This window comes from Scophthalmus maximus, chromosome 7, assembly GCF_022379125.1.
Source record: "Scophthalmus maximus strain ysfricsl-2021 chromosome 7, ASM2237912v1, whole genome shotgun sequence".
Lineage (NCBI taxonomy): Eukaryota > Metazoa > Chordata > Actinopteri > Pleuronectiformes > Scophthalmidae > Scophthalmus > Scophthalmus maximus.
This window is the reverse complement of record NC_061521.1, coordinates 6075538-6100585: the sequence shown is the minus strand read 5'-3', so window position 1 is coordinate 6100585 and position 25048 is coordinate 6075538. Positions and strand designations below refer to the sequence as shown.

Sequence of the window (25048 nt, the reverse complement as noted above, 5' to 3'; positions counted from 1 at the left end):
TTAACTGTGGTATAATGAGCATATATCACGAAAGTGCTTTCGCCAGTATCTATCTATACACTCACCATCCATTAAAGTCATTCAAAGTATGGTGAAGTAAAAACAATAGACACACTACAATTAGATTCAAAAAATTTGACAAAAAGGCATTTTTTTAACAAATACAAAAAAGTAGTCCCTCCTTGCTGCCTGCACACTGCACGGCGGATGCTATGCAACATGCCGTAGTGTTTCTCAGAAAGATCAGATCGCTTGTTTTGAGCTACCCATTTTATAATATGCACATATTCGGGTGCATAATTTTGATTTGGGTTATTACTTGAAAAGATTTACATGCCCTAATGTTCTCCGTCCTTATAAACCCCAGTCTCCTCTGATTGGCCTGCTGGCCCAGTTTGTTTTGATTGGTCAACCGCCTCCAGCGCGTGTAGGAAGTTGTATCGTTCTCGTTTTACCTGGCTTTGCTGGGGGCGTGCCAGATCTCACAGACGTGCCTTATGCACTTCTGTAAAATGGTCATGTCACCATCTTACAGAACTATCGGCCAGACTACTACTACTGACGTTTCAGTGTTTTCTGTCGGGGAGAGGAGCTTTCCTTTACAGCAGACTTTAGGCTTTTTAAATTTGCAGACCTTGGCTCATATGTTAGTGAATTGAATCTGAATGTTTTTGTGTTTGCAGAGTGTCATTGTTTGACTACCAGGCGATGTGTAAAAACAGTCATCATCACACCAGCAGTGCCCGACGTCTGCTCAGCGTGAGTCCCCATCACTGGACTGGACTGTAATTTATTTTTGAACATGCTGGTGGATAAAAAAAACTCCTGTTCTGCTGTATTAACTTCATGTTCCTTTTCTTCCTGCAGCCATTTTACGCCATTGCGGCATTGATGAGGTGGTTCGTCTCCAACGCTCTGATGTTAGTGTCCAGTGCAGGTTTTTATTAGTAGATCTATCAGTTTAGACAGGAGCTGTGGGGAAATGTGTCCAGGATGTTACCGCGACATGAGACGAGTTCTGGAGTTGATTTGTCCCGGTTTTAACAAATCCTTTTTTTTAAACAAGCAAAGACTGTGTGTTTATGAGGACCTTTAAAGTATGCAGTCATTTAGTTATCATTTATTAAACACAGATCAGAGTCTCTGATATTACCAAAAAATTTGTGTCCAAAACTGATTAATTCATTTTATCAAATCCCAAAACATAAAACGGAGTTGCAGGTCGAGCAAACTTTTAACATGACATGAAATATGTCCTATTGGTTTCATATGTTAATGCTGCAGTGTGCTCAATGTATTTTTAATTATGATGTAATCCAATTTAATATATGCATAAATCACACAAAGAGTCTAAAAGTACAATTAAATTCACTTCTGAGAAAAGGAGGATTTTTATAAAGTAAATGAAACTAATTGTGATTTATGAGATCATAACTAAACCGAATTTTTTGGATCAATAAATGACGTTCAGAGGGTGACAACTTGCTGTGAGACGGGATTGTGATCATTTCATCGGTTATGAAAAGAAATACACAGCAGTACTCGTGCAGTCACTAAAGAAAAAACAAGTTGGCTCTCACCATAACTTAGGGACCGCAATACTGGCTCCACCCCACGATCACTGCTGTGCAGACTCTGGTTCCAGATGAGGTCAAGTACATGGGATATTTTGGCTACATTGTTGTACAATGTGAGGAAGTGGAGAAGCATAATACGATGTAATGTTAATGTAATGAGGCGTTTGTGTCTCCTGTCAGGTTCATGCTGGACTTCAACCTCTGTGGTCTCTGGCACTCTGATTACTTTGTGGATGGTAAGACACTCTGATGATTGTCAGTCTGAGGTCAAATCAAGTTAAACCTATGGGACTCTTGTTATTGAGAACAAAAGAAATGTCAGATACTGAATCATTAACTGAAACAGCAGCAGATCAGAAAACAGAAATATGAATAAATAAAGATGTATAATAAAACACAGCTGAAAGTGTCAGAGCGGCTGTGACAAGACAGATGTTCACAGCCGCAGATGTGTTCGTTTTTTTATGATTCATGTCATCATTGCTTTATGTCTCATTAACTCCAACACGGCGACCTCATCTTCATCAACATCTCCACCTCTTCATCTTCATCATCACCACCTCGGTGTGTTTTGTATCTTCATGTGATCCATCTCCATCCATTCAGCCAAGGCTGGTTATCACACAAGTGAGTACAATGTGTGTGTGTGTGTGTGTGTGTGTGTGTGTGTGTGTGTGTGTGTGTGTGTGTGTGTGTGTGTGTGAGAGAGAGACAGAAAGATGATGAAAACTGTCCACACGTCCTCATGGTGGTTGTCTCTTATTCTCTGGATCAGTTTAAATTACAATTTGGAGGATTCAGATTTCGTTCCTGACAATGTTGATGCTTTTACACTGAGAACAACCGGAGGAGACTCTGCGATCATAAATGGAAATAAAAACCGAAACCCCCCCGTTTTCTTTTCATTTTTAAGTAATCCACAAACACACTCTTAATATTTAGAAATGTAACATTTCATTCAGATAGTATCAGATGTAAAGTATTTTTCGTTTCCCCTCTCCTCCCATCTCTGCTCTGACAGCAGAAACATGTATTTTAACGATTTATGTGCATCACATATATTTATATTATATTCCACACTAATCTTCAAGCAATCGCAACACTAATTACCACACTTCTTTATGGCCTTACTTGAAATTCAATTTTGAAATGATTTTGAGTGTTTTTGCAGCTTCTTATATTTCAGATCAAATGTTTTTGAACACTGTGTTTTTACTGTTATGTTAAAGTTTCACAAAACAGTTGGAGAAAAAAAGGAATGTTGGAATTTTCATCCAGCAGCAGAACACGCTTTTTACAAGGGAAATCAAACATTGTTCAGAGTTCATCCCAAGACTTCTCCTCACCACTCTAATAGAAACATACAGTGCTACTTCCTGCAGTACAGTATTGTCCTAATAATGCATCACAGGGTATAATAACACAGTTTGTTCCAACACTGTCTTCGTACTTGTGACATGTTACATCTTACATTTTTTTAGCTTGGGCACTTTACTGCTGACCGTTTATGGTTATTCAAACGACTTTAACTGATTCAATTTCTATTTAAAGCTACAGTGTGTAATATTACACATTATATATTTTTGTGTAATATTTAAAATATTACACACTAAATATTGTATATAGTAACATTAGGTGGACCCGACCTCCGTGTAGGTCGCCATGTTTGCTACGTCTTGTTGAATACGTCACACGTTCACGTTGAATTTTCAACACCACCGGAAACCGGAAATGGAATCAGTGGTGCGCCACCACAAAGTGCTCCTGTCGTCAACTTTACCACCAGATGACGCCAGAAAATTTAAAATATTACACACCTTTAAAAATAGAAAAATATTATCCTGGGATCCAGACGAATCCTGGGAGATGCCAGACTACTATTTGAGTATTAGTCTGGTTACACCAGGCTAGCAAAATATGGGTGTTTGACCAGTATATTATTCTGTTGTAGTTGTATATATGATAATATTGTTGATATTTTCATCTTATTGAATATCACTTTCTTCTGTCGTTCTAACTGAATTGAGCTCAAAGTATGTCACAGTTGCAGCTGGTAAAGCTCGGTGTATTACACCAGCTGACTTTGGAACAGAAGGTTGGGATTTGATTTCTGGTCAGGGGGCGTGGCCATATCCAGTGTGGGTCCTTAGGCAAGGCCCTTACCTACCTGCCTACCTCTGATATGAGTCAAATATCAATGATTGAAAGTCGCTTTGGACAAAAGCATCAGCAAAATGAATGTAATGTTTCATCTCATCACCCCTTTATTATTGTATTGATTCATGGTTCTGACGTTGTTGCTTAAACTCCACCTCTGTCCCATAAACAGTTAATCCGGAGTTATTAGAGACAGTTAATAACCAGATTCATAGTGCAGGTTATACAGCTTGTTCAAATGTAGATCCAGTTCTTACTGTGTGTATGTGTGTGTGTGTGTGTGTGTGTGTGTTTTTCAGCTCATAAGCAGAAGAAGGTGGATGCGCAGCAGCCCTGCGACACGGCGTATCCCGGCTTCATGTACGACTCATCAATCAGAGAAGCCAACAGCCTCATCAAGTGTGGACGCTGCCAGAAGTACGACGCGCATACACACACACACACACAAAAAGACAGGACCATAACCTGTCGTACAATCTGAAGCACTCGCACAAGCAGCTTCTTCTCATCATTGAAACAGGGTGAAAAAAGACAGTTGATTCCTTTTTTCCCACTATAAATAATAAATACTGTTGTCATGGTGACTGACTAGCTTTTAAAATATTATTTTATGTGTTTAGATGTTATGACATTAGTGAATGTGAAAAGTGTATGTGGAACTGCTTGTAAATTGGACAGATAAATGGTGACCAAACAGTTTAAACTGGCTGTTCATGAGGTAAGCAGTTATTGGTTGAATCGTTTCTTGAGTGAATATGATTTGTAATTGTTTTTTGATTGATGATTGTTGACTGATTGGTGTTTGATGGTCGACTGATTTGCTGTTACGTGTTTGTGTTTCAGGATGTTTGTGGTGCAGCAGATTCCGGACAGTAATCTGATTCTGATTGTGACTCAGGCTGACTGTGACTGCTCCCGTCAGTATGGTCCGATCCTGCTGGAGCCCAAAGAGATCAAATATATCCTTCATTCACTGAAACACAAAAAACACACCGCCCCCTGCTGGGAAGGGTTCAGGGAGGACACCGCGCTGTCCTTTTATCTGGACCCTGTGGTACAACTAAGCTCCTGAGCTAATGTATGGGTTAGTGGTGCATTCAAATACCGCTCAGTGCAGCCCAGAGGGTTCATTTTACTTCACAACTAATTGAAATGGTCAGTTAACACCCTTTCCAATTTTATGTTCAATCTATAAATCATAATTTTGCCAGTGTTGACACTGTACGTGTACAAAAAATGTTTTACATTCCTTGAAGTGAGGCTTTGAAAAAAAAAAAAAAAAGAAATTCAAAACTAGTATAAACATTTTTAAACATTACCCAGCCAAAGCCTTCAGCAGAGAGTGCTCTTTTTACCTTGACGGCAGTGAACATAACGCCACAGTGAAGTGCAACAGGATGAAATCCCAGAAGGTCCGGCGGCGTCCAGAGTCCTGCCACGCCTACCACCCAAAGGTCAGTGCTGCCGTGACTGTGAGACCATGGATATGTTTCCACTGCTTCAGAGGACACATGAGACCACCACACACATGAGTCCTAGAAACCTCAAGTTGACATATTATGCTCATATTCAGGTTCATAATTTTATTTTGGGTTTACGTTGCACTGATGTTCAGAAGAGGCATCAGTTTTCTGATACTTCCCATTCCTGCAGCTCCCCTTTTCACCCTCTGTCTAAAACGCCAGGATTTATTTTAGCTCCGCCTCCCAATAAATCCCAGTCTGCTCTGATTGGCCAGCTGGCCCAGTCTGTTGTGATTGGTCATCCGATTTTAAAATGTGTAGGAAATGTCACGCACCTTCACCTGAGAAGTGGAGATTCTCAGATTGCAGGCGGGGCTACCCCAAAAGAGTCAAACTGTGACATCAGAGTGGGAGAGAAATCTGAACCAGTTGTTCAGAGATTATGCTTATGCATTGTGAGGAGGTCATATTCTGCTAAGGAATATTTTAAAATGACAACCTTCACTCAGGAGCAAAAATCCATTTTTAAACTTCAATCATTTGACATTTATCATGGTAAATATCAATATCAACTGTTTATCTTGATTATATTTTACAGGTATTGCCCAGCCTCTTTACTAGATTTCATAAAAATAATACAATGTACTCAAAATATTAATATTAATAAGTGGGTTATGACAAACTGTAGTGTGATGTAAATGTGTATTCATGTACTTGTTGACAATTTGAACTCTTCCAGTGCCGTATGAAAGGATAATGAATGACAATAAAGCCAAGCACAGATGTAATAATGTAAGATGTCTTTATATGAGAAGTTTTTATTGCTTTTTTTTTAATTGGATGATGCACAACCTAGATGACAACTTACAAAGTATTTGCACATGTAGAAATATATTCTGTGAACAGGGCTAATGAAAATGAATATTCTTCTAATATTCCTGTTTACATTCAACTGTGCATACTCTGATTAATGTGAAACTGGTTGGTTTGTGTACAATGCACTGTGCTGACTGTTAACAGGCAAGAGAAAAAATATATCATATATTAAATCATCAATGAATTGCTGTAATCATAAACTGATGATGCTTAAACTAATTTTATTTGACTTATAAAATGCTGATATGTTGTACATTAATAATGAATACAGAAATGGATCTACAACTAATGATACATGTCTTCATGTGTTTGTCTGTACACTTGTTAACACTCTCTACTTCCACAGGAGAATGCTAAGGAGTGTGGCGGGGCGTCGGCCATCTCCCTGTCCATTACCCTGTTCTCTGCCTCTCTGCTCGTCTCATTGGTCCTCCACCACTGGAAGTAAACCAGCACTAACGCACCAATCAGGAAGCTCAAAGGGGAGTCGGAGCAAGGATGAAAAAAAAAGTATGAAAAATATTGAAACACCCAGCAGCTAGCCAAAGGATGTGTTTTTAATACTTGCCAAGAGAGATGATGGGTCATCCCAGATTTTCTGTCCTGCTGCTCAGATGAGCTTCAGGTCACTCTGCAGCGGAAATAAAGGGCTATTTGGTTTCCTACAAAAACTGATTTAGACTCATTTCTCTGTTTGGAATAAGTCAAACTGAAGAGAGAAGACAGTTCAGAGCCAGGGGAGGTGGCTTGTGAGCTGCAGGGGAAACAGGAGTCCTCACTCTGATGAAGAAACCGTCTCTTGAGGGCAACTTGGAGCTCTGCGGGGGAAGAGTGTAAACAGTGCAGCTTGTGTTTGGAGAAATGTTGCCATTATTTACAACAAGAATGTAGAATCTTTGTAGTTTGTTGATACAGAAATATTGTTTAAAATTAGTTTTTCTTTCAAATGATTTACCAAAAACTGTTAAAAAGAGGGAAAAAAACAACAGCCTATTGAGAAAGAAAAAAACACAGAAATATCATAAAAACCTGTTCAATAAACTGTAGTCAAATGTTTAAAGAACAAAAACGAGTTGCTCAAAAAGGTTTGTTGTGCTTTCGTAAATTCAATGTGATTATTCAAAACCAAGCTGCGGTTTAGGTTATCATCATTTACCAGCAGATTACGCAGTTGATTCAAAGAAACTGTATCTTTAAACATTGACATATTTAACTTAATTTAACGGAGGTGATGCTCATAGTGATACTCAGGGTGTAGTGAGAGTGCTCTCTAGTGGCAGGAGGGTGACAGCAGCTAGAAAAACGTTTCAACTTAGACTTCCCCAGACAGAAACAGAGAAATTTAAATATGAAGATTTTTGTACAATTCCCGGAAACACTTTGTTTTATGTATCGCATATTTTCAGACTATTTTTCCAGGAGACTTTCCTCATGATTGCTTAAAACTGAGCTGGTTCTTTGCTGCACATTCAGAGGATGGTCCCAAAGGAGGCCCATGCAGGTTTGGTGCTAATTATGAGGGGAATGGAATAAGCTCTCTAAAAATGCATGAAATTACGTAGCAGGTAATTAAAAAGTGGTGCATAAATGGACATCAATGACCATGAGGGTTTACGACAAATGACTAACAATAATTGTTTATCAGAAAATGACAGTGCCAGTCAGTGTGTTTTTTGGTCAACAGTTTGAAAAATAAAAAGAAGTGGACCTATGTTGTGTTGCAGTTCAACAACGTGAAGAATCCAAATTAAGAATTTTAACTTTGTCTTTAGGATATTATTGGATATTGACAATTGTATGTGAACTATTTTGCACACACGTGTGGGTTAACAAATAAATAAATAAAAAACTATCCATCCATCGTCTACCGCTTAATCCATTTTAAGGGTCGCGGGGGGGGATAACATTGGGCGAGAGGCGGGGTTCACCCTGGACAGGACACCAGCCTATCCCAGGGCCACATACAGAGACAAACAACCACTCTCACATTCACACCTACGGTCAATTTATAGTCTCCAATGAACCTAACCCCATTCTGCATGTCTTTGGACTGTGGGAGGAAGCCGGAGAACCCGGAGAGAACCCACACACACACGGGGAGAACATGCAAACTCCACACAGAAAGGCCCTGGTTGGTTTGAACCGGGATTCAAACCCAGAACCTTTTTGCTGTGAGGCAAAAGTGCTAACCACTACACCACCATGCAGCCCCTATTAAAATAAATAAATAATAATAATGATAATAAAAAAAAAAAAAAATAAATAAATATATATATATATATATATATATATATATATAAATGTCTCAACATTTAAATGAAAAAAATAAAGCATTGAATTCCTGTACACAACAGTTATATGTAACCTGATGTCTAAAACATGTTTTCCCAGAATTTACCCAGACGTCTGTTTATCAAATGTATTTTTAATACCTGACACAGAGGCAGTGTAACGGCAGCAGCTGGAGGACGAAAGTTTTCATGTGAAATTGTCAGAAATCTCAAGTTTAAGGGTTTCTGGTTTTTCATGGTTATAGATTTTAAATTTGTCCTGGATCCCAAAACAAGTTCACTTCTGCCTGTTGGTATAAATGTTTTTTTCTTTCAGTTTATTTTCATTTCTAGCACCAAATTGATGGAACACACACACACACACACACACACACACCATATTGACATCATTCCTTCATATGATCATGAATCATTTTTTGATCTATATAAGTTTCAGGTCGTGTAATGGTAAATAGACTATATTTAGTCTTATTGACCGCACATTCAATGATTAACAAAGCACTTCTATGTACCTGTCACATTCATGCACTGCCTGAAGAGCCGTCAGAGGCAATGCAGGGTAAAGTGTCTTGCCCAAGGACATATTGGCATGCAGAATTGGGGAAAGGGGGGTATGGAACCGCTGACTTTCTGGTTAGTGGACGACCGTCTCTACCTCCTGAGCCACAGCCGCCCATGTATGACACGGTTTTCTCAAGTGTCATAACATATGAAGCAGAAAAATGTATAATGTGGTTAGTAGTGAAAATGTCTAAATTAAACTTTAAAAGTACTGAAAATGTAAAAAAAAAAAAAAGTTCAGTACAGTAGGAATAAATGTAGTATAACATTTTTCAATATATATATATAGTATAGTGTGTCAAGAAAGTCATGAAGTACAGTGAGACATGAAATAATGTCATTTGAAGTCATACACACGTCATTGTGTTGCGATGTGTACCGGCTCTTGGCCAATTCCAAAAAAGGAAAACAAGGTTAAATATACCAAGGGAATTTTATTCAACACCAAGTCATTTGTTTACCTAAGTTGACTTTAGTAAACCTTAATAATCACAAATACTGCTTCACAATACAGGCCTCAAGTCGTATATACTTCATGTACAAGAGGGTGTGGCTGACTTTAATAATCGTTCTGTGAGTATGTCCGCGTGTCACTCAAACATAGTTATCAATACCTGCTGTGCTTTGGGCTTTTGCTGCCAGCACTTCTACTTCAGCCGACGCTTTCCTCCATTTCCCACTATGCCTTCCAGTGGGATGCCTGCTGTGTTCGGTGCACTGGTACAGAAAGGTTTGAATAGAAGCAGTGTCCATGCTTATCTATGTCATGTTATCATATCACAAATGTAAATTTAGGGCATAAAATTATGAACTCTTTAAACGGTCTTAAATTTTGTAAAACATCATGACAATGTTTTATGTGTGGAACTTGATTTCCTCCTGTGACAAATACATTTTGGTTGAATGCAAAAACATCTTCAGATGAAACCATACAGGTGCATTCGAGATATTTAACTGTATTAATTAATATTTTCATCACCTCCAACATGGATGGTCACTACGTCACCCGTCTGTTTGATTATCAGCAGGATTACACATGGATCCAGAGAAAAGGGGCAGATTCATCACATATGTTTTTGAAAATTTCTCCAGTTTTCCAGACAACAATTAATGGATCTTGATGAAGAAAATGAGGCAAATTGTATGAGTGACATTCCAGTAACTTTAAGGTTTCACATTATCTTTAAATACCTGTAACAAAAGGACTCATTTTAAATTTGAACTCCACTGTAATAAACAAGTTTAGATACCATATGCAGTCGCACAATCTCTTATGCCTTTATAATCATTTCTGGAGGATAATGGAGTTCGCGTGAAGGCAGAAGCGATATCAGGCTGAGAAGATAAGTTTCACTGGTTTGTCTCTCCTCAGGGGAGGTGTTAATCAAAAACAAAATCATTAACAGAGCAAGTCTTTTAACCCTGCTACATCGACGGATCAATGTTGAGGATGAACTGTTCGCTTGGCTTGAAGATGTTAGAAATGGGGACTTTTCCTTAATCAGCAGAGTTTCCAGCATTTCGAGTCGTTGTCACACGGAATTTATACAAACATTTACACGTCATTTTACAGCATCACGGTGTTTCTGTATAAACCAATTCCAAACTCCCCTAACCCGAACACCGGACTGTCTGAAATGTGTCGTTGTTACGAGTTAATGCAGGAACACGTCTGCACCAACTTTGAAATGTTGTAAAAACAAACGCAGGAAACAAAGAAAAAAATACAAATAATATTAATTCTCAAAATATTTAAACCTGTAAAAAGGTTTTAAATCTGGCTGAAGAAAAGTTGAGCTTGAGCTACTTTCTGAGGCAGACCTCACTCAGAGAGCCGAACTCCATTTATGGAATAAATAAAAAGATAAAATCACTGTTCACAGTAATTTACATTCAGTCCAGGAAGATTGAAATCTGCTCTCTGTTTATCTGTTTGATGAGTGTTAAGGCGATTTGCAGCAACTTCGGGTCCAAAAAGGGAAAAGAGTCATTTCTAAACTTCAATTGTCGCCTTTCTTCGGTTTTGTGCACAGAAGAAAACAGAAGAGTCGAAAAATGTGATGTATCAGCATTGTCCGAGCCCAGAATGTTAAATCAAACCAAACACGAAGTGGACACTCTGGATGAAGCTGTGAACTTGCTGCTGGTAATTTCAGGGAATTAAGTTAATAATTTGAGCGTTTGAATTTTGAAACTTAAATTCATAAAATAACAACCTCCCGGGTTTGTGCAGCTGATTTGAAAAGCGTTTGTTTATCTATCGGTTCGACCTCCTGCTCTACATGGCCTGCTGTTTATCCTGAGCAGGGCTCGTCTCCTCGCCCTCCCCTGCTCTCTCCTGATTCCAGTCTCGGAGGCCCTGCGGCAGGCTGGTGTCCTCCTCGAAGCTGCCCGTCCCCTCCACAAATTCCTCGTACGTGGACTTCTCTTCGAATGGCCGTGGGCCCAGGAGCTCCAACATGTCTGCCTTGTCCAGGACCTCCTTCTCCAGGAGATGCTTCCCCACCTGAGGAAAAAAACAGGATTGAATAGTATGTCTTGCTTTCGCCCATGAATCCAGGTCCTTTTCTTTAGCATGTGTGTGCTTGTGTGTTCACATATGGAAAACTTTTGAATGAGCTTTTTAGATACTTGAATGATATCAGAAAATCCCTTCAGGTGAAAAAAAAAACCTTGCTATGTTGCTAGGCAACATTTATCAATTAGTGTAAAAAAAAACAAACAACAATGGCTTATCCTGATTTGGTTTGCCTATTTATTCAGCAAAGGAGATTATTTTGATGACTTTATGATCTGCATTGTTTATGTTGGCTTTGCTATAGTTCTTGAATGTTTTTAAGGAAGCTGTTGGGCATCGGCGGAGGAGTGTGCTCTACCGAGTGCTGTTCTCGTTGTGGCTGTTTGAGTCGTCTGTGCTGGGAACCTCTGTGATTTTGAAATGCCATGAAACGCCCCACAGCTCTTGTAACACGACAACACGTCACCGTCAGCAGCCGACCATTAGTCTCACCATTTCGACCAGGTCCTTCTTGTCCTGGATGAGCTGCATCGTGTGATCGTACGCTCGATCCACCAGCTCTCTGACCTCCTTATCAATCAGCTCAGCCGTCGCCTCGCTATACGGTTTCTCCATGACCATCTCGCCCTGCCGGGGCAGATCGAATGACACCTGTCCGACCTTCTCGCTCATCCCAAACTGCACCACCTTGGAAGGAGGGAGGAGAAGGAGGTGTCACAGCAGGAAGAATCCTGTTCCACTGAATGAAGAGTCAGATAGGCCCAGCAGAAACCTGCCAGTGTGTGCCCTGTACCTGAGCGTAGGCCGATTGCGTGACCTTCTTCAGGTCGTCTTGAGCGCCAGTGGTGATCCGGCCGAAGAAGACCTGCTCGGCCACGCGGCCTCCCAGCATCATGCACATCCTGTCGAACAGCTGCTCTCTGCTGTACAGGTACTGCTCTCTGGGCAGGTACTGAGCATAACCCAGACCTTTCCCCCGCGGGATGATTGACACCTGGACACAAACAAAAGTGTGTGAGCGGACATTTTGGTTCGACACAGCACCAGTAACAGCTGGACCTGTGACAGATACATTTACTGTCCCCGTATTTAACCTTTCAACCCTGATCTGTTCCATTTGCCTGCACTAGTTTTGGCTTTGTGTACCAACAGAGTGTAACTGTGTATTAGTACTGGTAAGTTCTACCTTCAGCAGCGGGTCTGCGTGCTGCAGGAACCAGCCCACGATGGCGTGACCAGCCTCATGATACGCTACAGTCTTCTTCTCCGTGGGCTGCAGGACCTGAGTCTTCTTCTCCAGACCTGAAGACCCACAAAACCCAAACTGAGACTCATCATAACATCAGGACTGTAATGACTGCTGGTTGATACAGTGCAACATAAAAAGGCATAGAAATAAACAACTTTATCACATTGTCAAGTGACACTGACCTCCGATGACCCTGTCGATGGCCTGTTCAAAGTTTTTGGCGTTGACCGATTGGCCCAGGTATCTGGCAGCGATCAGAGCTGCCTCGTTGCAGACATTAGCAATGTCGGCTCCTAATTCATTCAAGGGGGGGAACATTAAACAAAAAAAACAAGAATGATGTGCTGAACACATTCATTTACTATTTATTCTTACATTTATTGAAATATATACTGTATGCTTATTTTATCTCCCTTAAATTTAATTTTGTGTTGTTTGTGTTCATCTGTTTATGTGTCTGCAACTTAGAAATTATGATTCACTTTTTTATGAAATAAAATGTTTTTAAGCTCAACTTTAACGTCTTACTAAAACACAAAAAATTATGGAAACTGAGTTGTGATATGTGCAGTTATTACAGACCAGTGAATCCTGGGGTGGCAGCCGCCATCTTCCTGGCGAGATTGTCTTTGTCCATGTTTGGATCCAGTTTGATTGGTCGGAGGTGGACTTTAAAGATGGACGCCCGCCCCTTGATGTCTGGAGGACCTGATACAGCAGATGTTCATAGATTTGAAAAGAAAAGCCTCAGTTTTCTGCCACAGCTCATTTAGGTCTCTGACCTCATACATTTCATCTAAAAGAAAACGTGCTCTGAATCTGTAGTTTAGTCTTGAAGCTTCCTGTCTGGCACCAGAGATGGGAATGTCTTCCGTTGTGTACACCGACAGCTGCTGCTTGACATCACATTAACCTGTGTTTTATTAAACATCTGAAAATGTTTGTGCCTCTGTGTCGGCCACAGTCAAAGCCATGTAGGGATATTTGGAATGTCTCATTCACACGGACACAGAATCACACTGCATCTCCAGCAGTTAGTGCTTCTTGCTCTGTATGCCACGCCGCAACAAAGCTGTTGTGGATGTGATGTTTCATAACCTAATATAGAATGTGGAGGAGGAGTTATGTTTTCACCCCTGTCCGTTTATTGGTCAGTTTGTTTGTAAAAGGGATTATGCAGAAACTAATGCGCGGATTTGGTACTTGGTGGAACGATGGGCCAAGAAAGAACCCATTGAATATTGGCGCAGATCCAGGGATTTTTTCATATTTTCTTTAAAATTTAGAGATTTTTGAAATGTTCATTGATTTCCCAGGGATTACTTCATGGATCTTGATGAAAATAATTATATCTAGGGATGTGTAATTTTGAGCATTTTTCAAGCCTGTACAGGATGTGTATTTGTCGGTGCACCAATCAGCTCTCTGTGTTAAACTCCACCTATGTAGATCTGTCTGTCGAAGCGCCCCGGCCTCATCAGGGCAGGATCCAGGACGTCAGGTCTGTTGGTTCCAGCCAGGACCACCACATTAGTAGCCGTGTTAAAACCTGCAAGTACAGATGAATGTCTTAGTGACCTCAACAAACTTCCAAGTTTAAACCAGAAGAATTTGCCCCGTTATTATTCAGCGTACCGTCCATCTCCACCAGCAGCTGGTTCAGGGTGTTCTCCTGTTCACTCTGACCACCAAAGTTCCCTCCTCCTCTCTTCCTCCCTACAGCATCAATCTCATCTATGAAGAGGATGCAGGGGGCGTTCTTCCTCGCCATAGCAAACATGTCCCTCACCTTTAGCGGAGAAAACTCTGTCAACGTTTCATTTTTAACACAACATCTGATTCTGGGAGTCAGACATTCAGCTGTTCTGGACATGATGTCACATTTCTCCACTATTAACCACAGAAACATGTCTTTGACGAAACTGACTTGCTTCCTTTTATATTTTTTTATTAACACCTTAACCACAGTGTTTTAATGGACACGACCACCACAGCTCTCTGGTCCAGTCTGTGGTTTCCCTTACTCACCCTGGCTGGACCGACGCCCACAAACATCTCCAGGAACTCTGAGCCATTGACGGTGATGAAAGGCACATTGGCCTCTCCAGCAGTAGCCTTGGCCAGCAGAGTCTTCCCCGTCCCAGGAGGACCAGACAGCACAGCACCCTGGGATACCACACAACACATTTCATTCATCTCATGTCATTTCACTCCTCAGGACATTGAAATTACACAAAGCCAATTTACAACTTCAGAATGACACTAGTTACCCACCAAACTATTGTTTCATGCTTTGCTCACTTCAAGTGGATATAGATCTGTTTTTGCGTTACCTTTTGAAATTAATGTTCATTGCACAATTGGTTCTTTATAAGCCTCGCTGTCACTATTTAATTCTGTCTGCCACAGGACACAGCATTTCTTGATTTACGGCACAAACTAAGCCTTTCTGCCTCTGGGCAACCTAAACATTAAATTACCTTAACAGAGGAACTGTGGAAACCCCACCTGGTAAAACAAAAAAAGCTCCAACTCAGAGGAGGCGAAGAAGGCTAAGAGGTAGAATGATGGAAACTGAGCTAAAACAAAAGAGAAACCTAGACGGGGATACCTTGGGGATCTTGGCTCCGAGGTCCAGGTACTGCTGGGGGTTCTTCAGGAAGTTGACGAACTCCAGGATCTCCAGTTTAGCCTCCTCGCAGCCGGCCACATCCTTGAACTTCACGTCAATGCTGTCCTTCATCATTTTGGCCGTTGACTCGCCCATGCTGAAAGGACCGCCCCTCCCGCCACCCATGCCTCCTCCCATTGGTCCCCGCCGCAGGGTAAACAGCAGGAAACCACTGAGCAGCAAGGTGGGGAGCATGCTCATAAGAAAAGAGCTGCAGAGACCAGGAGGAAAGGTTACAGTTACGATTCAGTCACATTAACCAAATTATTTAAAAAAAATAAATGAAATGAAGTTGTCTGATAACTTTGAGAATGCACTGTTTACAAGAGCTGAGGACTTTATTCTCCTTGGATTAATGACATCAAAAGGAAACTGGAAAAGGGAGTGTTTATGTGTGTTAAACTCACCCGTCATTTCCGGTGCTGTAGACTACGGTAGCTCGGTGCGACGGCTCCATGCCGAGCTCCATGTGCGCCATCTCCAGGTTCCTCTCAAACGTGTCAACGCTGCCGATGTTGAACCAAATGTAGCTCTGCACATATAAATTCATGTTGCTTTTATTTCACACAAAGACGCAGAAGGTTGCAAATCTAATAAACGTAGAGAAACAAAATAATTAAAATTCAACAGTTGAACCCACTGCACCACCATGTTTTTGTTGGTCCCATTTTCACACTGAATTCAGTTTAATTTCATGTTTGCAAAATTGCAGCAGACATTCACAGATACACCAAATTCCATTACAGTCTCTTGGCTGCTTTAAAATGGGGTAACGGTTGAATTTTTTTTTCTTTTTTCAATGACAGATTTCAGTTCAACACGCATTTTGTTTCTTCTCACCCCGTCGGTCTCCGCTCCCGGCACCAGGGTGACTCTGACATACTGTTTGTTGATGACCTCTAACCGGTCCACCTGGACAGAACACAAAAATTATTACATTTTTACTTTTGTTTGGCTTAACAACTATGGACTTGCTTCTGAGAATTCAAATCTCCAGCTGAACACTTTTAGTAAATGCAGGACCATTAGCAGCAGGGCTCCTAGGCCACTGGATGTTCATTTTACTTCTTTCATCTGGATGTACAGAATTGATCTGGACTCTTAATCAAGCCAGGCCTGAATAGGATCAATTAGTGTATCACAGTGGAATTGTCCCAGAGTGATCCTCACCAGGCCTCTTCCCAGGTATCGGTGGACAAAGTCCTTCCAGTTGATCTCTCTGCCGCTCTCTCTGAAGTAAAAGTAGAGCAGAACAGAACTGACACCAGCCAAGGTGATCACCATGTGAAGGAAATCCTTCTCATCCCAGGGGAAGTCACCCTGAGGAGCAACAGAGACAGGTGTGTGTGTTAATGTTAGAAACAGGAAGGACATGTGCTCAACAGTTATCAACTTGGTTTCCACTTGCATATTGAAAAGAAAAGTCATGGGGTGACCTGATGCACCCACATGGTAAGAGAAGGTACCACATGGGTGCATTCGTCTTGAGCAGTAGGTTCCTTGGTTAGACTCCCAGCCAGCCTAGCCATGTACTTTATGTCTCTACCTTACACTCACCAGGATTCCTGCCTCTCCTTCACTGTGTCTATGTAAATAAAGGTAAAAATGCCAAAACAAAATCTGTTCATTTTATCCACCGTGAATTAATAATGTGTCCACAATGTGCATTATGAACTTAGGTAGAAGCTCTAGTAATATGCAGGGGTACAACCATCAATGACTACGTTTACATGGACAAAATATATATTAAATATACGATATTAAGCATCCATCCATCCATCCATCATATATACCCCTTTATGCTTCAGGGGTTGAACCTGGACAGGTCGCCAGCCAATCACAGGGCCAAGATACAGAAAAACAACCATTCACACACACATTTTAGATTTAGAGTCTCCGATTAACCTAACCCCACAGCAACCCTAAACCTAACCCTGGAGAACCCAGAGAGAACCGTAGCACACACGGGATAATATGCAAACTCTACACAGAAAGACCCTGGTTGGTCCGAACCAACAACCTTATTTCTGCGAGACGAAAATCGGAATAAAACACTGCTGATCAGCTTAAGCCGAATAAGGTATAACTCAGAATAAACAAATGAAGACGTGGAGTATTCTGATTTTACCTCTTAATCACATCATTAGTGATTAATCTCATTGTGACATGTACAGCAGTTACTAACTGCTTGACATCATAGTCAAACTATGTAACATGTAAACAGGAATATGAATTGAAAATTCTACTAGAAACTCATGTAAACATCATAACATTCCCCAGAGTAAGCTCAATAGTCAAATTATTGGTTGCCATGTAAACATAGTCAGTTTATTCATTATGGGGAAATTATCAATTTTGTCAATTGATCATTAAATGGTTTAGTCAGTAAAACATCAGAAAACTGTCCAAAGGCCTGAGAATGTCAAAACTTTCTAGATTCAAAAGTGACAATCTTGTTTATATGACAAACTGTTCAAAACCAAAAGAAATTCAGTTTAATTTATGCTAAATGAGGGAAAAGTAGCAGCCTTTTGAGAAGCAGGAGCAAATATCAAATTTGTCAAAATGTTGATTGGCTGAATGATCTACCGAGTAATCATTTGATAATATTTAGCATTCATAGGACATTATACCAAGACAGTTATTTTTGTCCCCCCTCGTTTAATGTGAATGTTGTTTTCTTTGAATAAAGGTTTCTCACAAATTTCCCCAGTGTGGTGATGGAAATTTGACTTTCAATCTTTTTTTAAAACGTCACAAACCTTCTGTATTCGGCTCCACCAGTCTTTTCCTGCGCCTCCTCCTCTCTTCCCTCCTCCTGATCTTCCTCCACCTCCTCCATCTGAAACTCAACAGATTATTGGATCCATTACACTCCATCCACTACAATCCTGTCAGACCCCTTGTCTCCCCTGGTTTCCATTTCTCTGTGTGTTTTCATCCCTCTGCTTTCAGTGAAATACTGAAATTATAAACATGTTATTTTCTCAACAAATGCTGTTTCATAATATGAAAACTTAAACCTGCTGCCAAATCATCTATTTAGAATCAACAGTGTCACATCCAACAGTCTCAGAATACAGAAAATGTCAACATTTCCCATCTTTGCTCACATTACCTGGTTGATTTAGTTACCATATTAAACATCTGTGATGCTGCAGTCTGAAAAAGTAAATATGAGTGAATGAACCTGCTGGAACCGACTCAAAACATCCTGGACGGTGGTGAATGCAGACAAAAAACAAACACACAAAATCTCAATTCACCCTGGAATTGTCTTAATAATTAATGATAGACTTTTCATTTATCCCAATAATAACATGGATATTTGAAAACATTGTCTTGTATATAAATCTTCATTTATCAAATAAACTTTTCATAATAAAGGGCTTGTAATCCTCAATTTGCACAAAAGAAATTTCTAATACCAAAAAAAGGCAACACAGCTTATTCCCTGAGGACCCCTGGTCTGTCTTTGGTTTAGCATCAATGATATGAGAAAATGTTGAGAGTAAGCGGCAGTCTGTGGAAACAGTAACATTATTCAATGTGCACGCTCCCGTGTTTTTGTTTTGGATACACCGCAGTTCTCACCTTTGGGTTCACTGGAGTACAGTCGTCGCTGAGCCGACTGGAATCTGCGACCGGACAGGAAGTTAGCTGGAGTCCGACAGACGTTCTGCAAAAGACCCCAGAACCACCGTTAGTCAGCTCGTAGCAATATTAGTATACATGGCTGAATAAACATAACCTATGAGGTGGGCGAGGGGGGTGCTCTGTGAGCAACTCGCGGCATGTGGCTCTCTGTGTGACTGTACATTTTATTGTGTTTTAGAGTGTTTAACATGACATATCGCAGTATTGAACCCACTGCAACAAGTAAGACTTCCACGTTGAAATATCTGGCAAGCCTTGGGATCTTGATTGCCCTGATACAACCTGCACTTGCGATCTGGAGTACACTGGCAGATCACATTACACAAAAAGGAGGAAGAATCACCTATGTACGGGAGACTCTGCTGAATCTGCGGTTGGCTTCTTTGGATTTACGAGTGACATCACTTCTCCTTCAAGAAATACCTTGATGCTTACAGAAGGAATCATCACGCCAAGCACATTCGGAGGAAAAGGGGATCCAGAGGAGGAATTTGCAACAGAATTAGGAGACGGGGTACAAGTCTGCCACTACCTGCAATAATTCTATCTAACATGAGGTCATAACGTAATAAAATGACAGAACTTTCTTCACTCATCAAACTCGACTCAGACTACCGTCAAACAAGCATCTTCTGCTTCACGGAGACATGGTTGTCAGAAGAAAGAACCGATGTAGATCTGGAAGGATTTAACATTGGGGCGGAAGGATTTAACATCGGGGGCGGGCTCTGCATGGCTGTCAATAATAAGTGGGATACCAACTTAACAATAAGAGAGACTGAATGCAGCAGGCACCATGAAACCATGATTGTGCCTTTTAGACCTTTTTACCTACCAAGAGAGTTTACCCAGATTACAGTTATTTAAACATATGTCCCAGGGCCTGACAATGCATTTGCAGCAGAACGCATTGCTGAATATTACAACAAAGCTGTAGACCGGGACAGTGAACAGACTGTTTTTCTGCTGGGGGATTTTAAAAGATGTGATGTCACTCAACTACTACTAAACCTGGAACAGTACATCTCATCACACACCAGATTTGACAGAACATTAGATCTGTGTTTTGGTAGCATACCGGGAGCCTGTTTCAAAACCACACCCACCACTTGGCCGCTCCGACCATAATGTCATTCTGCTGCTCTCAAAATACAGAGTAAAACTGAAAACAGACATTATACAAACAAAAACAATACAAGTCTAGAACAATAACTCTGTGGAGACACTAAGGGACTGTTTGGAGATCACAGATTGGGAAATATTTTTCCAAAACTGTGAGGGTGACAGACTATCTCCTCTTATTTAACTTTCTGTGTGGACACTGTTATACCAACAAAACAGGTCAAGCTGTATCCTAACAACAAGCCATGGGTCACCAAGGACATGAAACACTGTTTAAATAACCATAAAACAGCGTTCCTACAGGGAGACACACATAGAGTCAGAGAGCTAAATAGTGAGTTGAGAAGGAAGACCAGGCTGGCCAAACTCCACTATAAAAACAAAGTGGAGGAGAAATTCACCTCTGGAAATGCTAGGGAGGCATGGCAAGGTCTTAACACCATGATAGGCAGAGCCTTGAAAATCATCCCAGATCCAATGCCCTGATCCTTCCACCTTTGCAGAGCAGCTGAGTACCTATTACAGCAGGTTCAACAAGACGCCACCCAAGAATAACTGGACCCTCACCTGCCCCACCTGTCCATCAATCATAATGGACAAAATGAAAGTAACATCTATACTGAGCCACGTTAACCACCACAAGGCCTCTGGTCCCGACGGGCTCAGGGGAAGGGTGCTGAGGGAATGCTCTGCTCAGCTGGGTGAGGTCATCACTCAGTTATTCCAGCAGCTCCTAGACTCCAGCTGTGTTCGTTAAGTATGGAAGGAATCCACCATCATACCTGTGCCGTAAAAAGCCAATCTCACTACCATGGTGGCAGGCGGGCTTGACCCAATCCGGTTTGCCTATAAGGCGATGCGTGGGGTGGAGGATGCCTGTTTGACCCTCTTGAACACAGTAAGCAGGCACCTGGACTCCCCACACAAGGATTCTGTTTATGGATTTTACCTCTGCTTTTAATACAGCTGACTCACACACCCTTTGCAAGCGTCTTTTAGGATTACAGGTCAACCCAACGCTGATCCTGTGGATAAAAGACCTACAAGGGCTGTCCTACAAGACAGGCCTCAGCATGTTGTGGTCAACGGTTTTAAATCCAAAAATATGATTTTAAACACTGGAGTTCCACAAGTCTGCATTTTATCGCCTATTTTATTCTCCATCGACACAAACAATATATCCTGCAAAAGTAATGACGTTTCCCTTTTTAAGTATGCAGATGAAATGGCCCTGGTTGCCAACATCAGGGAGGAAAAATACCTACTTTCATACCGCAGACAGGTTGACACCCTAATGACCTGGATAGGGGAGAGCTCCTTGTAGCTTAACATCTCTGAGACCAAGAAGTTGTGTTGTGGAGGAAGGCGAACATCCGACTTAACCCACCCTCTCTTTGAACACTTAAGGCTGAATTGGCAGGCAGAGGACAGGTAGAGGGCTTCAAATACCTGGGCACGGAGATTGACTGTGTTCTGTCTTTCTCTCACAACGCTACCCTTGTTTAGAAAAAGGCAAAACAACGTCCGTTCCTGCTGAAGAAACTCAGGAGCTTCAACGTCAAGAAGGACAATTTAACTGTTGTGTACAAGTCATTGAATCAGTACTTACCTTCAGTATATCAACCTGGTTCAATTTCATCTCAGTTAAGAATAAATCAAAGCTTTCCCAGATTATTAATCAAGCAAGTAAAATAACCCTAACGCAATCTCAACTATCAGTACTTCATAACCAAGCAGTTAAAAGGAAAGCCAACCACATTACAGCTGATCCAACCCATCCATTGCTTAAATCTTTCCAGCTATTACCATCAGGTCGGCGCTATAAAGTCCCCGTAGCCAAGAAAAACATCTACCCAACTTGTTGTGTTGGTCTCCCCTGTTTCAACATGAAAAATGATTTTCACAGTCTGGTGTTAAGAAACGGACCATTCTTTAAAGAGCACTGACTTCAATCCAAAGTAACTAGGGATGGGTAACGAAACCCGGTTCTAATGGCGGAGAGAGCCAAGAGGACCAAAGTGGCTTTATTTCACTAAAATTGACGCAAATAATAATGCTCGTTGCAATAAATGCATGTAAAGGGGGGTAGCACAAGCAACCTCTCAGAACATTTAAAAGTGCATAATATTCAGACGGATAAATGCACCGTTTTTGACAGCCTAGCTCGCAACTCTCACGTTTCCCCATCAGCTAGCCAGAGCCAATTTGAAGCGAGCAAACCAGAACCGTCTAACGAGAGTCGCGACAACAGAAGTCCAAAATGCTTGCACGTCATGTGACTCATGTAGAGTTCAGATAGTTTCCTGAAGTTCTTGGCGCACAATTAAAATCCATTATTCAGAGCGACTAAACTGCGATTTTTTGTTAATTAGTAGTCAATAAATGTATTGATTTACAATATAGAAGACCGACATGCCTATGTAGTTACTCGATGTAGTTCAATTCAATTCAATTTAATTTGTATAGCGCCATATCACAACATACATTTTCTCAAGGCACTTTACATAGTGAGGTCAATATTACAATATTACAGGGAAAACCCAAAAAATCCCACAATGAGCAAAGCACTTGGTGACGGTGGAGAGAAAAAACTCCCTTTTAACAGGAAGAAATCTCCGACAGAACCAGACTCAGTTGTGGGCGGTCATCTGTCTCGACCGGTTGGGGTGAGGAGAGAAATGGGGAAGAGAGGAGAGGTGGGCAGAAAGAGGGTGAGAGGAGAGACAGTAGGAGAGAAGAGAGAGAGAGGACAGTTGTACAACCGCCGCTGTAATCTCTACCAGACTGATACTTATAATTAAAAAATACAATTATGTTGTTATTATTATTAGTGATATTAATATTAATATTAATAATAACAATCATAATGACGGGTTTGGGTCCTGCAGCTCTGGGGTCAGAGATACACTAGGAGAGATAGAAAACACAAACAGGGTTAGTGACATGTACTGTAAACATATCGGGGGATAGGGGGGTAGTATAACAGTTGCTTTAATTTCTACCAGACTGATACTTACAATTAGTGAAAACTGATACTTATGAATACAATGATGTTATTAATAATAATAATAGTAATCATAATAATGACGGGTTTGGATCCTGCAGCTCTGGGGTCAGATCTACTCTGTAGTGAAATGAAGTAGCTAAATGGAAATCTGTCCTGTCCTCTGACGAGTCAAAATTTAAAATTCTGTTTGGATATCATGGACGTTGCGTCCTCTGGGCTAAAGAGGAGAGGGACCATCCGGCTTGTTATCAGCGTGCAGTTCAAAAAGCCATCATCCTAGTTGCTCCACATTAGTGAAGGGGTTTTGGCCTCATGGTTAGCGTGTCGTTCTCCCATACCCGAGGCTGCGGGTTCTAGCCCCGACCCATGCGGTCAAGACATCAACAAAAAACACTCGTTCTCCAAAATCGCTCACTGCCCCTGTAAATATGGGTTGTTTTAATGTTTTGGAAATCATCACATTTAGTTTTTGTCTACATTTTACACTGCATTCAAACCTTTTAGGAGATGGGGTTGTATAACATATGGCAAAGATCGTAAAGTAAGTCAAAAACGTTCCTCCAGTTTTACTGGTGATCATGTTACTTGGTGATATTTGTTTACATTTTCCACTGTCTTAATAGCAAGCCACAAAAATAAATGAGTTTCTCACACAGCAAACCCCAGGTGTTACGGAGAATTCACATGCATGACCGAATCAACGCAAATGCTTTTGTTTTGCACAAAATATATCACAACATTCAACATGCTCAGCATTGTGTTTATCAGCATAACAAGCAATTCGAATCTCATTTCATTACTGTTCATTTTTGACAACTATTCATACTGATTCAAATGAAGAGCTTGTGGCGCGGAGGACTTAACTTGTGCGTTTTTAGGGTTCAGATATTTTTAAGGTGAATTTTAAAGGACATGATTTTCATGGATATGACGAATCTGCGGTAACTAAAAGTCACTGTGATCATCGCTTTTATTTTGAGATGCTAAAATTGACAGATTAGCAACTATCTCCCAAAGTCCTGGAATGAGATATTCTATATTTTGTGCGTAAAAGTAAAAATTAAACATATTGCCTATCGGAACAAGCAGCTCTGTAGCGTAGGATAATACATATTGTGAAAATTCATCTTGAAGAAACAAGACTATATTGCAACTTGACATATATTAAATATCTTTTAGATTATCTAACAGTTACATCACCCAACAATGTCCTTGAATTAAGGATAGCTAGAGGCGAGCAGTCACATTGAAAATTCATTCATTCTTCTCGAATTGATTATACTCGAGGCAGGTGAGACTGCAGTCGTTTTATAAGATATATTCACTCGTTCTTACTCAAAAACGAACCCTGACCTGAAGAGCTTTGTTAACTGATCTGGCCTGTATCTGAACTAGCTAAACTCCCTTCTTCCCTCTAACTAGCTGCCCCGTGAAGAGGACAGTTGCATCATCGAGGCCTTATGGACTGTTTCAGGGGTTTTTTTCACATTAATTACTCAAGAAATCCTTCATGTTTACTTACTGGGGCGGCGGAGCTCCGATACCCGGCTGCGAAGAGCCAGCTTGCCCTCGCCGCAGAGAGCCGAGCTCGGGCTCCTCCAGCCCGGCACAGAGGCAGAGCGACCGCCGAGAGGAGCCTCAGAAGCCGAGACATCCCCCCCTCTGTCGCCTGCCCAGTCTTTCAGTCAAAACCACAGATTTTTTTGTTGTTGTTGCTTATTTGTTTGTTTAATTCCCTCCAGTCCGCTTCATCGTGTGGCTATTGCAAATGTTATTGAGTAAGAGCAACGGCGTGAAATGTCAACGAGATGATCGTGCGACGATGATGTAAAGGCCCAAGAGGCTGTCTCTGTAGAAGCCTGCCCGAAATGGTCGTGAAACACGTATTTTTCATCAATA

The 25048-nt window shown here is 41.0% G+C and overlaps 2 protein-coding genes across 2 annotated transcripts in view; one reads left to right on the top strand and one right to left on the bottom strand.

Annotated features, from left to right (window-relative positions):
- Positions 1–7893, top strand: part of LOC118315864 (voltage-dependent calcium channel subunit alpha-2/delta-4-like) — a 79318-nt gene extending 71425 nt beyond the window's left edge. The window contains exons 33-40 of the mRNA XM_047333562.1: positions 684–759; positions 868–920; positions 1758–1813; positions 2184–2204; positions 4034–4151; positions 4578–4693; positions 5106–5188; positions 6420–7893. Of these exons, the coding sequence (XP_047189518.1) occupies positions 684–759; positions 868–920; positions 1758–1813; positions 2184–2204; positions 4034–4151; positions 4578–4693; positions 5106–5188; positions 6420–6521 (625 nt within the window). The 3' untranslated portion in view covers positions 6522–7893. The remainder of the gene's footprint in view (positions 1–683; positions 760–867; positions 921–1757; positions 1814–2183; positions 2205–4033; positions 4152–4577; positions 4694–5105; positions 5189–6419) is intronic.
- A 1446-nt stretch (positions 7894–9339) lies between these two features.
- Positions 9340–24979, bottom strand: afg3l1 (AFG3-like AAA ATPase 1). The gene is made up of 16 exons (XM_035641962.2): positions 24672–24979; positions 18958–19042; positions 18126–18205; positions 16534–16683; positions 16204–16275; positions 15771–15895; positions 15304–15574; positions 14721–14858; positions 14328–14481; positions 14134–14241; positions 13275–13400; positions 12875–12985; positions 12630–12745; positions 12237–12437; positions 11936–12130; positions 9340–11431 (listed from the first exon to the last, which is right to left on the bottom strand). Exons 1-16 carry the CDS (start codon positions 24801–24803, stop codon positions 11204–11206), a joined length of 2292 nt encoding a protein of 763 aa, XP_035497855.2. The 5' UTR covers positions 24804–24979; the 3' UTR covers positions 9340–11203.
- Between the last annotated feature and the right edge of the window lie 69 nt (positions 24980–25048).

Coding starts and splice junctions, on each gene's coding strand:
- afg3l1 (XM_035641962.2), bottom strand. CDS start 24,803: ATGTCTCGGCTTCTGAGGCTCCTCTCGGCGGTCGCTCTGCCTCTGTGC. Junction 12,746..12,874: donor CATCGACAGGGTCATCGGAG/GTCAGTGTCACT, acceptor GTGGGTCTTCAG/GTCTGGAGAAGAAGACTCAG. Junction 12,438..12,629: donor ACGCAGACCCGCTGCTGAAG/GTAGAACTTACC, acceptor GTTTGTGTCCAG/GTGTCAATCATCCCGCGGGG.